Source organism: Rana temporaria, chromosome 3, assembly GCF_905171775.1.
Source record: "Rana temporaria chromosome 3, aRanTem1.1, whole genome shotgun sequence".
In the NCBI taxonomy this organism is placed as follows: domain Eukaryota; kingdom Metazoa; phylum Chordata; class Amphibia; order Anura; family Ranidae; genus Rana; species Rana temporaria.
The window spans coordinates 370,657,498-370,676,066 of NC_053491.1; the positions used below are offsets into that span (position 1 = coordinate 370,657,498).

The 18,569-nt window shown below is 43.8% G+C and overlaps 1 protein-coding gene across 4 annotated transcripts in view; it reads right to left on the reverse strand.

The window, feature by feature from the left end:
• Positions 1–8,105: 8,105 nt before the first annotated feature.
• AEBP2 (AE binding protein 2) overlaps positions 8,106–18,569 on the reverse strand; it is a 35,185-nt gene continuing 24,721 nt past the window's right edge. For 2 of the 4 annotated variants that reach the window (XM_040345461.1, XM_040345464.1), the window contains 6 exons: positions 16,308–16,355; positions 16,088–16,212; positions 13,561–13,628; positions 10,946–11,059; positions 10,771–10,837; positions 8,106–8,900 (listed from right to left, as the gene is read on the reverse strand). In XM_040345461.1, coding sequence (XP_040201395.1) covers positions 10,783–10,837; positions 10,946–11,059; positions 13,561–13,628; positions 16,088–16,212; positions 16,308–16,355 — 410 coding nt within the window. In that variant the 3' untranslated portion in view covers positions 8,106–8,900; positions 10,771–10,782. The remainder of the gene's footprint in view (positions 8,901–10,770; positions 10,838–10,945; positions 11,060–13,560; positions 13,629–16,087; positions 16,213–16,307; positions 16,356–18,569) is intronic. The other 2 variants (XM_040345463.1, XM_040345462.1) reach the window with 2 other exon arrangements.

Genomic DNA, 18,569 nt, shown 5'->3' on the forward strand with positions numbered 1-18,569 from the left:
TGTTAGAGCGAGAGCAATAATTCTAGCCCTAGACCTCCTCTGTAACTCAAAACATGCAACCTGCAGAATTTAAATGTCGCCTATGGAGATTTTAAAGGGTAAAAGTTTGTCACCATTCCACGAGCGAACGCAATTTTAAAGCGTGACATGTTGGGTATCAATTTACTCGGCGTAACATTATCTTTCACAATATAAAAAAAATTTGGGCTAACTTCACTGTTGTCTTATTTTTTAATATAAAAAAGTGTATTTTTTCCCAAAATACGGTGTGACAGAAAGTATTGCAACGACTGCCATTTTATTCTCTAAGGTGTTAGAATAAAAAATATATATAAAAAGAGGTGAAAGAGGCCAAGCAGGGAGATGACAAATAAGAAAATAATGACAAATAAGAAAATCATTTTAATTAAGGAAAAAAAATGTTTTTACTTAAAAAAAAAAAAAGCTATTAAAAAAAAGGCTATATGATGCTATTTAAACCAGCTCCCCCCACACTCACCATTAGGCAAAAGGCGCCAGATAATAGCCACAATCACTTTCTGCTCTTCTCCACTTTGGGAAGGAGATGGGCGGGCAAATACAGACTGAAATCCCCATTAGTATTGCTGGTTGTCTCTTGTCATACCAGCAGCGACCACAAGATGGCGCCAGACTACAGTAGGAATTATAGGACTGCAGTAGGCCGCAAAGCCACGGCCTCAATTACCGGCCGGAGCGGCGCTCCGCTATCGCGCGGCGGGGGGGACGGAGACGCAGGATACCCCAGGCGCCAGGTCGCTAATTCTAGTCGCAATTGCAACCTGGCACCTGGGAATTGTCGAACTCTGCAGTATAGTAGGCACTCATTACTTGGTCGGGGTTCCTTTTACATGAATTACTGCATAATGTAGTGTGGCATGGAGGCGATCACCCTGTGGCACTGCTGAAGTGTTATTGAAGCCCAGGTTGCTTTGATAGTGACCTTTAGCTTGTCTGTATTGCTGGGTCTGGTGCGTCTTATCTTCCTCTTGACAACACCCCATAAATTCTCTATGGGGTTTAGGTCAGGCGAGTTTGCTGGCCAATTAAGCACAGTGATACCATGATCATTAAGGCTGGGTTCACACTACTACACTACTTTCATCCTACTTTGCTCTGTGTTCAATGTTTCCCTATGAGAGCGTCTTGTAGCGTCCTACACAAGTCGGTCCGACTTTGAAAATGCTCCCTGTACTACTTTTGGTCCTACATTGATCCTACTTCAGGCCCATTGAATATCATTGAAGTCGGACCAACGTAGTATCCTGTTCATGAAAGTAGGATGGATGTAGGACCAATGTAGGATAAATGTAGGACCAATGTAGCAGAGCAAAGTAGGATGAAAGTAGTGTAGTAGTGTGAACCCAGCCTAAACCAGGTTTTGGTACTTTTGGCAGTATGGGCAGGTGCCAAGTCCTGCTAAAAAAATAAAATCAGCATCTCCATAAAGCTGGTCATCAGAGGGAAGCATGAAGTGCTCTAGAATTTCCTGGTAGACGGCTGTGCTGACTTTGGACTTGATAAAACACAGTGGACCAAAACCAGCAGATGACATGGCTCCCCAAATTATCACGGACTGTGGAAACTTCACACTGGACCTCATGCAACTTGGATTCTGTGCCTCTCCAGACTCTGGGACCTTGATTTCCAAATGAAATGCAACATTTTCCACAGTCCGCGACCATTTGGGAAGCCATGTCATCTGCTAGCGTTGGTCCATTGTGTTTTATCAAGTCCAAAGTTGTAATAGTGCAGCCCTCTACCAGGAAATTCTAGAGCACTTCATGCTTCCCTCTGCTGACCAGCAGCAGACCGGTACAGTGATCAGTCATCGGCTGTGTCCAGTGGATGCAGCTCGTGAAAGTCTGGGCAGCCCCACAATCGGCGCACCCTAACAGGATGTCATAGTGTCTTCCAGTGAAACTATGCGGACTGGATCAAGAAACAAAGGATGACCCCTGCTGGAGTGAATGGATGGAGTGGCAACCTCAGCCTGGACTCCGACAGGGCCACACACAACACATTTCAATCCCCTCTCCCCGAAGCTTATTCATGAGGATTCCAGGGGTCACCCTTCCTTTCTTGTACCCTCACAGGAGCCAGGATGGGCTCCATCCCATCAACACTCTAGCAGCAGCTGCGAATGCACTGTCTACATACCCCCCTCTCCATCGAGCCTTAGTAGCCCACACACTTTTCCCAGGTCACTATGCAGACTGGATCGTTAGGTGAAATTTCAACGTGTTAAGATACCCTCTCAGATGTAGGACCCTCAGCTCTGACTTCAATGAACAGCTGGAGGTAGGGGGTAGCCCAGTAGTGCATTTAGGTTTTGTGCTGCCCTAGGCCTGACTAAACACATGCACCCCCTAATTTAAATATGACCCACCCCTTTATGTCAAGGCCACACCCCTTGCTGTTTAAACCCACCCTGAAAATTTTCAAGTGGGGACACTCGTTCTGAGGGACGACGACAATGAATTCCCTTAATTTGCATAGATTTCCTCTCACTTCCTGTTTGGGGCAGGAAGTGAAGGGAAATCTCTGCAGTGGGACAGGGATGGTAAAAAATAAACTGACAGGGGCTATAACCCTCCCTTACACTATCCAAAATAGGGGGGGGGGGAAGTGTTGTCTATAGTTCTACTTTAACCTCTTCCTTACCGGGCCATTATAAAATGACCCCGGCAGGAACCCTCCCTCGATCCGGGTGGAGGTCATATGACGTCCTATCTTCCCGGGCAATCTAGGGCGCGCGCAGCACCGGCGGCCGCGATGTCCGCCGGGCACCCGCGATTGCCGGAGCTCATGGCAGGAGTGTGGATCTGTGTGTGTAAACACACAGATCCACCTCCTGTCAGAGGTGAGGAGACCGATGCTGTGTTCCCAGTACAGAGGAACACACATCAGTCTCCTCCCCTTGTAAGTGCCCTCCCCCCTACAGTTAGAACACACTTTAGGGAACATATTAACCCATTCAGCGCCCCCTAGTGTTAACCCCTTCCCTGCCAGTCACATTTACACAGTAATCAGTGCAGTTTTATAGCACTAATCGCTGTATAAATGTGAATGGTCCCAAAAAAAGTGTCAAAAGTGTCCGATGTGTCCGCCGCAATGGCACGGTCACAATAAAAATCGCAGATTGCCACCATTACTAGTAAAAAAAAATTAAATAATAATAAATAAAAATGCCATAAATCTATCCTTTATTTTGTAGACGCTATAACTTTTGCGAATATTTGGAAGTGGTAGGGGGCGCTAGAGCAGTGGGCTAACTAAATAGTGTACCACAATTAGAAGAACATACACTCAATAGAATATATGCATAAAGGTGAGTAATTACATGCAATTCAGGCCCTAACAGCAGGAACTGCTTAAGGTGATATGTGTAACTAGATCTTGAAAACAAAATATAAAGTGCCAATAGCCATAAATTGGATCTACCGGTAAACAATATAAATGTGAAACACAATGAGAAAAAAAGTGCTCCCAAAACCAGAAAGAACAAAACGAAAAAAGTAAAAAAGTCCAAAGAGAAAAATTGTATTGACAACACTGTCCATGCACTCTTAAAGTGATAGTTGGCTTATTCCAAAATCGCAGTGATTCAACTTGACGGATAGGCATGCAATCTTCTTTGAACCAAGTGTATACAATTAAAATCTTCCACCACTTATGAGTAAACACCCGAGAAGTGAAATGGGCTCTTACCAGAGCGATAGGGCTTGCTTAGTAAAAAGAAAGCCAAAATCGCATTAGCAGAATGATGTCTGCAAACATATGGAGCGTCTTCCACTTGTGTCACGGGCTAGCTCACTTCAGGGAATTAGGCAGATCGGACATGAAAAGGCAGAGAACAACTCATAGTGCAACCGGTTTATTGAAATAAAAAAAGTTAAAAACAAAGAGGGGCCAAGTGGCCACTTACACTAGAAAGTGCCCAACCCGGCACTAGGTCTGCAGGCTCAGATATGGAGGCACCAGGCTCTCCTTCCGTGTCGGTGCGAGTCCGTCAGGTGTCCTTGCTGACAGCCGAATGCGGGAGGGGGATAAAGTTCAAAAGGAGTGACCAAGCTGCGCCGACGACGATCGTTTCGTTAGTACGTCTTCAGGGGGGCGGCTATAACTTTTGCGCAAACCAATCAATATACGCTTATTAAGATTTTTTTTTACCAAAAATATGTAGAAGAATACGTATCGGTCTAAACTGAGGCAAAACAGTTAAAAAGGTATTTATTAAATCAAAAATAAAAAAATTGTGTTTTTTTTTTTAAATTGTCGCTCTTCTATTGTTTATAGTGCAAAAAATAAAAACTGCAGAGATGATAAAATACCACCAAACGAAAGCTCTATTTGTGGGGGGAAAAAAACAAAGATTTCATTTGGGTACAGTGTTGCATGACCGCGCAATTGTCATTCAAAGTGCAACAGCGCTGAAAACTAAAAATTGGTCTGGGCAGGAAGGGGGTGAAAATGCCCTGTATGGAAGGGGTTAGGTCAGTGTTTCTCAATTCCAGTCCTCAGGCCCCCCCAACAGGTCAGGTTTTCAGGATTTCCATTATTTTGCACAGGTGATTTGATCAGTTTCACTGCCTTAGTAATCACCACAGCCTTTTCATCTGAGGGAAATCCTGAAAACCTGACCTGTTGGGGGGGCCTGAGGACTGGAATTGAGAAACACTGGGTTAGGTACACATTTCTGATAATTTTATGTAGAGGACCAAGCAGATATAACCATTCCAATGGTGCAGCAGACAACCTAGCACGGTGAGAAAGGTTTGTGGTCCAGGATGATAAGACATTCAAAATTAGAAGCAGCAAGTTGTTCCAGTTTGTGCGGCTGCCTGGAGTGCACCACCCCATACAGCGTCTGTGTGAAATGTATAGCATGGGGTATATGCAGCATATCATCCAACAAATGTTCTATGTGACAGACACTTTTCCTCAGAAAGTGTAATTAATGTGGAGAATAAGTGAGGTCCGTAGAAAGCCTCCTAGCACTGGGGATGGAGGTACCTGGCTCGTCATCCTCTTATCTCCTGTTATTTATTCTCAGTTATTTCCTCTTATCTTATCACAATGTGCTGGAATACAATGTACCCTCTGAACAAGGCTGGGAACATTGGGGATAATACCAATAATGATGGCTCTTTTCATCTGAATGCCTGACAACACACATTAACACATGATGCAAAGGCATTTCAGACATTTTCTTCTGCATGGCAAAATGCATGACAATTCACCCATCTCCAGGACTTGTCAGTGCAGCACATTGGTGGGAAAAGTCTTGCCAATGCTTCTGCATATGTGAGTACAGCTGATGAGAACAGGTTCCAAACTTGCCCCACCCAAAATATTTGGAATCGAAGCATTCAACCCACCTAATTTTCTTAAGCCTTGCACACACAATCAGATTGCAAAGTTAAGAGGGTACTCAGAAAATTTTCAGACAACGGAATTCAACCTCAGAAGTGACGTAATGTGTTGAATGGTTTTGTACGTGTTCTTTCATTTCTGAGCGTGCCTAGTCTTGCTCTTCAGATTTTTTTTGGGGGGCAAAAAAAAAAACGTACTAATGAAAAGAAAAATCAGACGTTGTGGTCACATCAGACAAAAATTTTAGAGCCTGCACATGCAGTTTTTGCCTGACAAAAATTTGTAATCGGCTGTCAAAGGATGATGTTACACCGAGCAAAATAGATACCCAACACGTCACACTTCAAAATTGCACATGCTCATGGAATGGTGCCAAGCTTTGGTACTTGACCCCTTTCCTTACCGGCGCATTGTAAAATGACACCGGCAGGAACCCTCCCTCAATCCAGGTGGACGTCATATGACGTCACATGTCCTGCGTTCCCGGCGATCTGGGGCGCCCGCGGCACCGCTCGTGACCCGGCGGACGCGATTGCCGCCGGGCACCCGCGATTGCCGGTAATCACGGCAGGAGTGTGGATCTGTGTGTGTAAACACACAGGTCCACCTCCTGTCAGCGGTGAGGAGACCAATGTGTGTTCCCAGTACAGAGGAACACACATCGGTCTCCTCCCCTTGTGAGTCCCCTCCCCCCTACAGTTAGAACACACCTTAGGTAACATATTAACCCCTTCAGCGCCCCCTAGTGGTTACCCCCTTCCCTGCCAGTCACATTTACACAGTAATCAATGCATATTTATAGCACTAATCGCTGTATAAATGTGAATAGTCCCAAAAATGTGTCAAAAGTGTCCGATGTGTTCGCCGCAATGTCACGGTCACAATAAAAAATTAATAAATCGCAAATTGCCGCCAATACTAGTAAACAAAATTATAAAATAAAAATGCCATAAATCTATCACCTATTTTGTAGATGCTATAAATTTTGCGCAAACCAATCAATATACAGTTATTGCGATTTTTTTTACCAAAAATATGTAGAATACGTATCGGCCTAAACTGAGGGAAAAAAATTATTTTATTTTATTATATTTATTAAATAAAAAAGTAAAAAAAGTGTTTTTTTTTAAAAATTGTCGCTGTTCTTTTGTTTATAGAGCAAAAAATAAAAACTGCAGAGATGATCAATTACCACCAAACAAAAGCTCTATTTGGGGGGGGGGGGGGAGAACAAAGATTTAGTTTGGGTACAGTGATTCAAAGTGCAACAGCGCTGAAAACTAAAAATTGGTCTGGGCAGGAAGGGGGTAAAAATGCCCTGTATGGAAGGGGGTAAAAATCCCCATAGGCGACACTTTCAACTTTTTTGCAGGTTACATGTTTTGAGTTACAGAGGTCTAGTGCTAGAATTATTGCTCTCGTTCCAAAATTGGCAGCGATACCCAACATGTGTGGTTTGAATGTCGTTTACATATGTGGGGGCGACTTACCTCTGCATTCGCTTCTGCGAGTGAGCACGGGGACAGGGGCACTTTAAAAAAAGAAAAAATGTATTGTTCATTTTACTTTTCTATTTTGATACTTTTTATCACTTTTATTCCTATAACAAGGAATGTACACATCCCTTGTAATAGGAACAGTGCTGGACTGGTACTCTTTACAGTGAGATCTGGGGGTCAATAAGTCCCCAGATCTCACCTCTAGGCTGAAACCTGAAATAAAAAAAGGGGGGAAGATCTCAGCTTCCCAGCCGAGGCGGAATTTTCTTTCGAATGTAGAGGCCGGGCGTGACGTCATAACATCGTGGCAGGACTCTGAACGATCATAGAGACTCCGGGGACAATCTGGCCGGCTGGAAATCTCTATGTCAGCATTCAGGGCCGGTAGGTTCCTTGTCCAGTTTGCCGATAGCAGGGGAAAGCCGGGAGAAGCACCGGAGGAAGAGTGACACTTCTCGTCGCCTATAAAAACGATCAAATGGCTGAAGCTGCTATGATCGTTCTTATGGTGAAGAGAATTGCCGGCTCTAAAAGATGATCTATGAATGATGTCTGTAGCTGCAGAAATCATTCAGATATCACCGCTCAAAGTCTGCGACGTCATATGACGTTATACGGACGGCAAGCGGTTAATGGACAAGAAAGAAAATACATTTTTAGACAGAATTACACTTTTATTTAACCCATTCCTCTCCCAGCAGCTGGTAGAAGTCTGTGTCTGCTATGTTTAGCACTTCCTGTGATGGACTGTAGAAAGATGATTAGCAGACACACCAATGTTTAGTGTTCCAGTACGCAGAGTGTAAAGGAATTACATCACACAACACTACTTTTTTCTAATATTTTATTGTAAAAATTAAAAAAAAAAAAAATATTCCACCAAGGTGCCATCGTACCATGATAGAAGTACAAATACATAAACAAATAGCTACATCAGAATCAAGGCATCTCATGGTGCCCTAAAGACAGTATACAAGTCTGAGTCATTGGAAGTGCTTTCACTAAAGAAAAGGGAAAAAACGCAGATGGGACAGTGACAGGCGGAGGTGGTAACATCACAAAGCAGAAGAATTCATAAACTGCCCCATGTGCGTCATTTCCCCTTATAGAATACAGAGGGAGATAACACAGAGTGCCCTACCGTAAAATGCAGGGACATCATCCAAGTCCCCATTAGCTGTGCAGCGTTTCCACCCACAACACAAGACAGTATTAGTTTGTAGGGACATTTTTATTGTTACAAAAAGGTGCTTCTTTCATTATAAAAGGGAAACCTGGCCTAACAAAATGGACTTTATGATTCCCAGATATGTACAGTAATTCTCATGCTTCTAAAAACAAAATCTACAGAAAGGTAAAGTTCATAATATAAAAATATATTACAAATCTTCGGGATTATTTACAAGGGATGCACAAACCGCTCCAACGTTTGGACAGGACCAGTAAATAAGCCTGATTTTCAGTTTTCTTCGTAAAAAAAAATATAGTTATTTCAGCAGATATCATGTCTGACTTTGGTGCGTTATATTTTATAGGTCATTAAAGTACATCTTTCTGATTCCCATGATTGTTGTCAGGATTGTTGGGGGGGAATTTGGGCGCCCCCAGCAGATACATTATTGGGGATCATTTACTGGGCTGTGACCGCTGTGACACAGTGAATGGTTCAGATGGAACATACTGGTCAGCAAATTAAGCCAGTACAAGAGGACATCCGCCATAAACTGGGATAAAATGATATCACAGCACAAGTTACATTAGACGAGGGCGGCCACCATGCACGGCCTGACATGGCAAATCAGGGAGGAGAGATAAGCAAGAAGTCAACATTTATACCCCACAACACAAATGTTACAATCAGTGTACACTGCAATCAAAGACTGGCGGGACAAGGATTAAGCAAATGTGCAATTTTCCAATCAAAATGTTTCTCAGTGGTGAAGACTGTGCTGCTTCTCTGGTGCCATCTGCCGTTATCTTCTCCTAGGATGCTCCTGTGGCACGGCTCTGAAACACAAGATACTGGAATGTCAGCAGGGACTGGCAGATTCAGGCTTGCCACATGTGCAGAAACTGGTACAGAGGTTTGCAGTCCCTCATCACAAAACAGTTAAGACATTCAACAATGTAACCTTGTCAGCATACAGGGCTCCCATCAAGGCCACTGTGTAGGATGTAAGCTGGGGGTCAGCCGTCACCTGCTCAATCCCCCCCCCCCCCCCCAGTCAACATATCAGTGAAGGAGACAGAAAATCAGGAACACCACAAGTTCCAGATGGATCTCGTCTAATCTGCTTGGTATGTTGGCAGCCCTTCGTGATTTGCTCTGGAAGTTAGCAATCATATTATGCTTTTATGCTTCAAGGTCATTGAGGTCTAGATGCCCTGGGCAAATTTAATCAGTTCAATTTTCAAGTTAATTTTCTATACATAAAATTGTTTTTTTTTTAAAATATTTTTTGAGGGCATATGGTGCACTGTTTAAGAGAAAAGAAAGAAAAACAGTATTAAAAAAAAATGTAATTTTTTTTAATATTGCAATTGTGGTTTCAAATTACAGCATTAAACAGGTGAACACTGCCACCTTATAGGCTAAAGGCTTATTTTGTTATAGCTGTATTAAAACCAAAATTAAATTGCAATTTACCAGTTTTTCCCCTTTCATTTCCACTTGTTGATCCTGCCAGTAAGTCCATTTTTTTCTCAATTTACTTTAACAGACTTGCATATGCGTTCACTTCTGCGCACAGGCATTGAGGGATCGATTTTTATTCTATTTTTACACTGACCCTTTAATTACTTTGATTCCTATTACAAGGAATGTGAACATTCCTTATAATAGAAAAAAAACATTACAGGTCCTCGGTCAAAAAAGTAATTTGTTTAAAGTCCAAAATTAAAAAAGGTTAATGGCCCGAGAACTGAAAGGGACGTCGGAGGTTGCTTTAGTCCTCCAAGGGCATCTGCCGAATGGGACCGCTTCCGAGTTTACCGTCAGGTCTGGTAAACAACCAACTTGCTGCACCCGTCACCCAAAAAAACTCTCCTGCCGCTGGGACCACTTTTATCTGAAAGCTGGCCTCCTAACAAAAAAAAATTAAATACAAAATATGATACCGGGGTTATGGCAACTAGCTGCTGCCATAACCCCAGTATTTAAGGTAAAATCCATGATGTACATTTACAGTTAGGCGGTCGGCAAGTACCAAATAAACTTTTAACCTGCCAGAAATCTCTGCTTTTCTCAGTGTTATCCGTCCTGCCCAGGTCTCCCTCTGTGCACTACAGAACACCTCCCCCTTTAACAAAGTGAGGTGATCTGTAGTGACAATGCTGCTTCTGCATAATGCAGTGAGCGATTGTTGCCAGCCTAGAAAAAGAAGTGTTACTGGTAAAATCACCAGGGTAAAAATAGGAATAAAGCCAGAAAAAAAAAAAAAAAAAAAAATCCAACGAAGCCACCACATCAAAAGGACAGGCAAGGGGCAATATGACATTTTTCTTCTCGAGTTCAGATACACTAGAGATTGCAGATGGAGAAATTAAACCACTGAGAAACTATTGTCAAGGTTGTTATCTGTCAATCTACTAGCAGACTAGATAACAAGGACAAAAGGACACTTGTGACTGATCAGCCGGGGATCAGAAAATAGACATTTTACCAAAATGGGAAGATATGAATGAGCCCCAATTCTCCTGGGGGAGTTGCTCTGTGTATGCGCCACCTCCCCATCTGGGCAAAAAATAGGGCACATTACTCTAGCAGGAGGCAATGGCCAAAGAAATCAGGAACAAACAGTTGATATTGGTTTACCAGCTAAGGCATCTGGAATTATCACACATTTATAGTAAAAAAAATAAAAGATTGTATACAAACCAGGATGGGTTCTTAAAAGCAGTGATCTTTCAGTGATCCACTGTGTGCCATCCTTTTATTAGGATTTCTGTACATCAAGCACAAAAAGCATCAAACAATACTTTGTAGATTAAGAGACAAACATTTACACTTGACATGTGAAGCGTGTGAGCAGGGAATGTGCATAGTGACTGACCTGTATATGTTGGGGTCCAAGAGCAGCGCGGTGTCGCTCGGGAGTTTGGATAGGTGGACAACCTTGGTCTTCAACTGGTGCCATTCTGTTTCGTTCACCCAGACATCCGGGAGGCTACAAGGAAGGTACAATTCAAATCATACAGCGTAATCCAATACAATCTGTGTACATGGCAACAACATCTAAAAACGGTTTGTTTTGGTCAACATGCAAATTTACGGTCTCATTTCCGACACCCGAAGAAAGAAATTATACAGTTTTAGCACTTGTCATAAAATCTTTCTTGGAATCTTTTGAGGGACACAGGTATTCAGAGACTGGTGCCTACAGGGGGTTGGGAGTCTGCAGGCCAGTTCCTGTATAACCCCCTGGTCTACGCAGCAGGCCTCAGCTTTGGGGAAAGCAGTACTAAGGGAAAGCGCAACAAACACAGGGGAGCAGGATCTGTGTCCCTCAATGGACTCCCCCCCCCCCCCAAAAAAAAAAAAAAAAAAAATGAAGTACAAAAATGTTTTACTTTTTCTCAACCATTAACGACTCTCCATACAAACAAATTTTGGCATTTCTCACATATTGTTTGTGTTAAAAATCAGCATTTTTTTGCTACAAAATTGAGAGCCCCCAACCATTATATATTTTCTGAAAGCAGAAGCCTTAGCACAACAGCTTATCAAATGCAAATTTTCAGGAAAAATGCATTTTAGTGTGGCCAAACACAATACCCTTGTAATAGGAATCAGTGTGACAGGTCCTCTTTATGCAGAGATGTGGGGTCAATAAGACCCCACATGTCTCTTCCAGGCTTACAAGCATGAAATCAGTGAAAAAAAAGAAAAATCACTGATCACATGCCGACAGCCGCGATTGCAGCTTTGTTTACTTCCGGGTACCGGGCGTGACGTCATAACGTTGCGCCTGGGCCTCCAACGATCATAGAGATGACTGGTGACCATTTGGTCACCAGTCATCTCTATGCTTTCCAGGCAGCGCCGACCGATTCGCTCTCCGGGCCCCCGATGGCACGGGAGAGCCCTGAGAAGCACCGGATGGCGGCGGGAGAGGGGGGGGGGCGTCCCCTCCTGCTGCCTATAAGAACGATCAAGCGGCGGAATCGCCGCTTTGATAGTTCTTATCGCGCACAGAATCGCCTGTAGCTGCAGGCATCATTCAGATATCACCGCACAAAGTCGAGGACGTCATATGACGTCCTCCCGTGGACAATTGGTTAAAAGAGAAGTATGGGATTTTTTTATTTTAGAATTATACTTACCTAGGTGGATGCCGCATCGATCAGATGCTGCATCTGTCCCCCACAGGTTCTACGGCTGAGAACTGAGCAGTCAAACACTGCTGATAGCTCAGTTCTCAGAGCTCCCTGACCAGAGAATACCTCTGAAACCACCCACTGAATTCACAAGTCTTCGAAGTCCAAGACCCAGAGAGGGGACAACTAAACAGACATCCTCACACTCTTAGGAGCGAGGATGCCCCTTCATTGGGAAGTGGGCTTTGGGGAATATCTGATTGTCTTGTGCCATAGGGTACAGTCACAGACGTTCACAGGACAGTGATAGAAGGGGACAGTCACAGGACAGTGATAGAAGGGGACAGTCACAGATGTGCTCAGCATGAGACAGAACATAGGAGGGGACAGTCACAGACGTGCTCAGCATGAGACAGAACATAGGAGGGGACAGTCACAGACGTGCTCAGCATGAGACAGAACATAGGAGGGGACAGTCACAGACGTGCTCAGCATGAGACAGAACATAGGAGGGGACAGTCACAGACGTGCTCAGCATGAGACAGAACATAGGAGGGGACAGTCACAGACGTGCTCAGCATGAGACAGAACATAGGAGGGGACAGTCACAGACGTGCTCAGCATGAGACAGAACATAGGAGGGGACAGTCACAGACGTGCTCAGCATGAGACAGAACATAGGAGGGGACAGTCACAGATGTGCTCAGCATGAGACAGAACATAGGAGGGGACAGTCACAGATGTGCTCAGCATGAGACAGAACATAGGAGGGGACAGTCACAGACGTGCTCAGCATGAGACAGAACATAGGAGGGGACAGTCACAGACGTGCTCAGCATGAGACAGAACATAGGATGGGACAGTCACAGACGTGCTCAGCATGAGACAGAACATAGGAGGGGACAGTCACAGACGTGCTCAGCATGAGACAGAACATAGGAGGGGACAGTCACAGACGTGCTCAGCATGAGACAGAACATAGGAGGGGACAGTCACAGACGTGCTCAGCATGAGACAGAACATAGGAGGGGACAGTCACAGACGTGCTCAGCATGAGACAGAACATAGGAGGGGACAGTCACAGACGTGCTCAGCATGAGACAGAACATAGGAGGGGACAGTCACAGACGTGCTCAGCATGAGACAGAACATAGGAGGGGACAGTCACAGACGTGCTCAGCATGAGACAGAACATAGGAGGGGACAGTCACAGACGTGCTCAGCATGAGACAGAACATAGGAGGGGACAGTCACAGACGTGCTCAGCATGAGACAGAACATAGGAGGGGACAGTCACAGACGTGCTCAGCATGAGACAGTCACAGAAGGCAGATAACCGTCACTGACTCACATGTCTTCTGGGGTCCAGTGCAGCAACAACTTCACCTTTCCAGAATCTTCTTTTCTTTTTGCAATCACCTGGAAGAAAATTTCACATTTAGAACATTGGAGGAATTCAGAACAATGTACAACTTTATAAAGTGTAACTAAGGGGAGTATAGGGGGGATAGTTTTAAAGATGTGAATGACAGGGTCTCTTAAAGCAGTATTAAACCCAAAACCTAACGTGTACTATACAGCAGCTTACCAATCATTAGATGTAGTAACTGTACTAGGTTTCTTTATTATTATTTGTTTAGACCATCTCCCCCTCGGTTTTTCCCTGGTGATCTGGCGGCCAGTAACATCTCCTGTATTATAGACACCACTCTGGATGAAGGGGCACAGTGGGCAGATTTGGAGAGCAGAATTGTCAGTCTGAGGGGAGGGGAGTGTTAGAAGTACTAGCAAAGACATTTCCTTAAGCTGGCCCTACATTATTAACCATATAATATGGAGGTCACACCTAAACACTCAATTTGTATGCAATCAGGTAGGCCCTTACATTACATAGTTGAGGGTAAATCTAAAGGAAAGTGAATACGAAAATTGTATAATGTATGGCCAGCTTAAAGCGGAATGCCACCCTAAAAATGAACTATTAACAGATTTTTTTTTACCAACTTCTATCTGGCTGTTACTAGGCAGATTTAGTAATCTGCCTAGTTCCTGGTCCTAGGTGGTTCAACTTCCTGTCCTAAGACCCCATTGCCTCCTGGGAAATGATGACACTCATTTCCCAGGAAAACACTCGTGGATATCCACAATGTAAAATAACCCAAATAGTGTTGAGAGAAAAAATATAGGAAAATGAATTATTGGGAAAAACAATCCTTTTTTATTAGAGATCAACTTCAGCACTGTAATGAACAGTCCATGTGCAATGGTATAACAGGCTATATAAGCTTATATACATCTGATGTAATATTCACCAGCAGACACCAGCAGATTCATGGGGTCAGAGCTCCCAGGAGTCTCTGGGCATTACTGTGCCAAAAAAAAAAATTGCCCAGCATGCACCTCTCCCTGAAAACCAGGAAGAAAAATGCCCACACATATGATGGATACGGCCACAACATGAGCTGGAGGATATAAGGCGAGTTTTCAATTATTTCTGGAACGATTGGGGAGCCATTAATAGGTTTTAGGGACTATCTAATGCGATTCATTTTAGCTTGCAAAAAAAAAAAAAAAATTATGCCCGGGACCCCGCTTTAAGCTAGGAAACAGATGCAACAGTGCTACCGCCGTGGATTTAAGGGTATCACCTTTTTATCATCGTATGTCAGAGACTTTCCAACATTGTAGATCAGTGATCATTCGGTGCATGTGTACCACCACAGCCACACATTTCCAGAGGTAAGAAAAAGGATCAGATTTTTGAGGGGGGCGCAGACCTGCTAGTGCCATCTGCCTTTGTATTGTCACAGTGGCATTCATTCCAACATGTGGAACACACAAAGGAATCGTTTCAGGCCTTTGTGAGGAGTCATTTAAACATCGCTGCCTACAGAAACCATGGACAGCAATTTGGATTGTAAAACTGAAATGCTGTTTTCACAAAATGTAGGTTAAGAATTGTATTCTTAAACTAGAAAGCAGAAATAATTCTAAAATACCTTTATCCGGTGCTTCTGTCTCAGGTCACAAGACTCTCTGTATCTGAATGACTCGGGTGGCGAGTGGAACCACTTTGCACTGCAGTGAATGGCAAGAACAGGAGGAGCTAGTCAGACACTCCTACTCACTCCATCAAGTTCCCAGCTGCCCATGATACCAGCGGCATGACCTGATGCCCTGGGGTGGGTGCGAGTGTATTACTGACAGTAGCACTTGTCATTGCAATTAATGGAAGGGAAGACGGGTCCCTCCCACCACTCAGGCCATTTGGAACAGAGAGCAGAGGAATCTGTAGACTGTACTTTTTTTTTTAATCGTTTGGAGAATACGCACCAAGCAGTGGCAATGCTGCAGAGGGCAGATAAGCCCACAAATTGTTGCCACCACCACCATTAGGCAGGAGGAATTCACAGGCAGGTTTAACAGATATTTTCACCAAAATTCAACGTATGGGGGAAACAAATAAAGGAAAAAGTTACACAAAATACTACAAATCTATTGCAGAGACTTTTTGTTCCCTTTTTATTGGCTTTAACAATCCTCCCCTAGTTTTTGGATGTTGCCTCTGTATAAGGGATTATGTAGATAGGCATTCTTCTGCTTGAGGTGCAGACCAACCATGGGCAGAATATTCTCATTTTTTATCAATGTAGATGACAGTTCTGAGGCTGCATTTGACCTGCTTTGTGCTTCTTTGATGCAGCCAGTCCGAGATGCAGCAAAGCTCAGTCTTTTTCTGTTAAAAAGCCGTGTTTGAGAGTCTAATGTTCAAATGCAAAAGGCTATGTGTGACAAGATCCATCTATACAAGCTGAACAGCGAGTGGCGACCCTAATGTAAGCTAACCAAAGCAGAACAGCACTGCCCGTTTCACTCACCATGCTGTGAAAGACCACGCTGTTCCCCTTCCCTAATGATTCGATCTGGGCTGCCAAGTTAAAGCAAATGGCACGATGGCGAATGGCGTCCAGCGTTTGAGCATCAAAGAAGTCATGTGGTCGGGCTGCAAAGTAAAAAACAAGTCAGATTCTACCAATAGAAGCAGGACAGTGGACAGGGCACTGCAGGAAAATGAGAAATGATTGTGGCTATGAATACCTCTTTCTCTAGAAGATGGCTGCGATCTCCGGCAGGAGTCAGCTCTTCCTATGAAGATTGTATTTAAAGATAAATATGGCACACTGGATTGATTTTCTAGAAATCTACAATCTACAGCTGAGATCCTGAGTTTAATTTAGTACTTTATTTAGCGAAAAACAGCACAAAGCATTCAGTCGTCACCTCCCCAGCCAAGATCTTTACATCATAACCTACTAGACCTCAAACATACTGCAACATCTTGGCTTTACTAACAATTGTGAAGGAGATTTGTCTAAATGGTGTTCGATAACAGTTCACCTTTGTCCGAATCCCCCCCGACGTACAAATTGAGAAAGTATGTGATCTCAGATCCTCAACAGGATCTAAAAACGTTCAGTTCATTAAAAAAAATCCTGCAATTTTAGGTAAAAACAAGAACAAAGTTTAGTTGCTGAAGTTTACTAAACACAATTCGGAAATCTGCTTTAAAGTGGAACCTTCATCAGAAATTTAAGTATTGACACATTGCTTAAGTACCCACGCGGTTTAAAACCCAGTAGTTCACTTGCTCATCCTTTTCTGCGCAGCCTCGGTTGTCCTTTATTCTTGGCACTTTGCCGAGAATCAGAGCACCAAAGCAGTCACTAGAGGGCGATCTGCTGACCGCATAGCACATTCTGCTGTTGAGGGGTTGGAAGAAACCACAGGAAACAGACAGCCTGTGCTGATTAGGGGGAGAGAAAAGCAGGAGAGAGAGGACAGAAGAGACTGCTGCTGCTGGGGAGAGTGTCTGATCTTCATGATTTTGTTCTCCCTTGGCAGCACTGTGAATCCGATCGCTCTGCAGCTCCTGCACTTCCCCCCTTTGCTGAGCCAAGACATGCAGTCAAGGCTGGAACTACATATAGAATTGCAGAATGTGTCATTTTTTGAGACGAAGAAAAGGAGAGAGATCTCAGATAAGTAACTGCTCTGGGCTCCGGCAAAATGGCAGCCTCGGGGAAAAATGTACAAGAAGCAATGCCAGAGGAAATTTACAGCACACCCTAATTTTTCTGGCATAATTATTATTATATTATGTTCCTTGATAAAGAACATTAATAGTTATCAAGTTGTTATGAGTAAAGTTCCATTTTAAGCAGTAAAGTGCATTTAGAGAGTTGGGCTTCGGCAGACGGCTATAAAATGCTGGATATCATCACTTTATGTACCCAATACAATGGCCCACCTTATGCAACGATCACTTTGTATATATTGTGTATAAACAACATGGATTTCTGCTGCACAAAGAGTGCACTGTGGCTTCGTCTGATATAAACCCACAAGATGGAAGAAAATACACAGTAACGGGATATGACGGTCCCTTTAAGGGGTAGGTTATAAAGGGAACTCACAGTTTGTAGAGATGTTATCTCGTCCCATCTGTCCAGGAGATTTCAGCACACTCATCGATTAGAAAGATTAAAACTAACTGATCGATCAACTACACTGGGACTGCAAAATCTGTTTATTACCAACCAGAACCCAATGGAGTTGACTCCCAGATCCACAATTTGTACTGGATATATTATACAGTACTATGGACCAGTTTGGACAAAGCCAAAGGTGCCTATGGAGGCGGGAACTGTCAGCCAGCATGGAGGAAACCCAACCCAGACCATTACAGAGAATGCAGGGGCCACCCTGGCAATTACCTCCCCGCTTCCTTCCCACCAGAAAACATGTAGTGACCTGCCAAAATTTTTGGCACACAACCCTGACCATGCTGTAGATAAAGCTGACATGTTAAAGATTTCATTTCAATCAGCTGCAAATAAAAATCAGATGTAAACATTTGAATATATAAACTCTGCACAACCAAGCCAAAAGTGCATCAAATTAAGCATATATACATTCATACAAACAAACACCACACGTATAAAACCAATGTGAAAAAATAAATTATTACCGTATTTATCAACGTATACCGCGCACTTTCCCCCCCTGAAAATAGGGGGGAAATCACGGGTGCGCGTTATACGCCGATAGTGCCGAGTGTCGCCGGAATTCACGAGCCATCTCTCCTGTTTACTCGGCTCTAACACAGTCCCGCTTCCGCCACTGGCATTGGACCAGTGTTCTATCAATCACAAGAGCTGGTCCAGTGCCGATGGCGGAGGCGGGACTGTGTATCCTACCGCGATCAGTACCCGGAAGTGACCACTGTGCTTCACGGAACGCTGTCCCCCTCTCCACAGCACCGGAGGAATACGATCTCCCACCGCCGCTGACAGAGGCAGG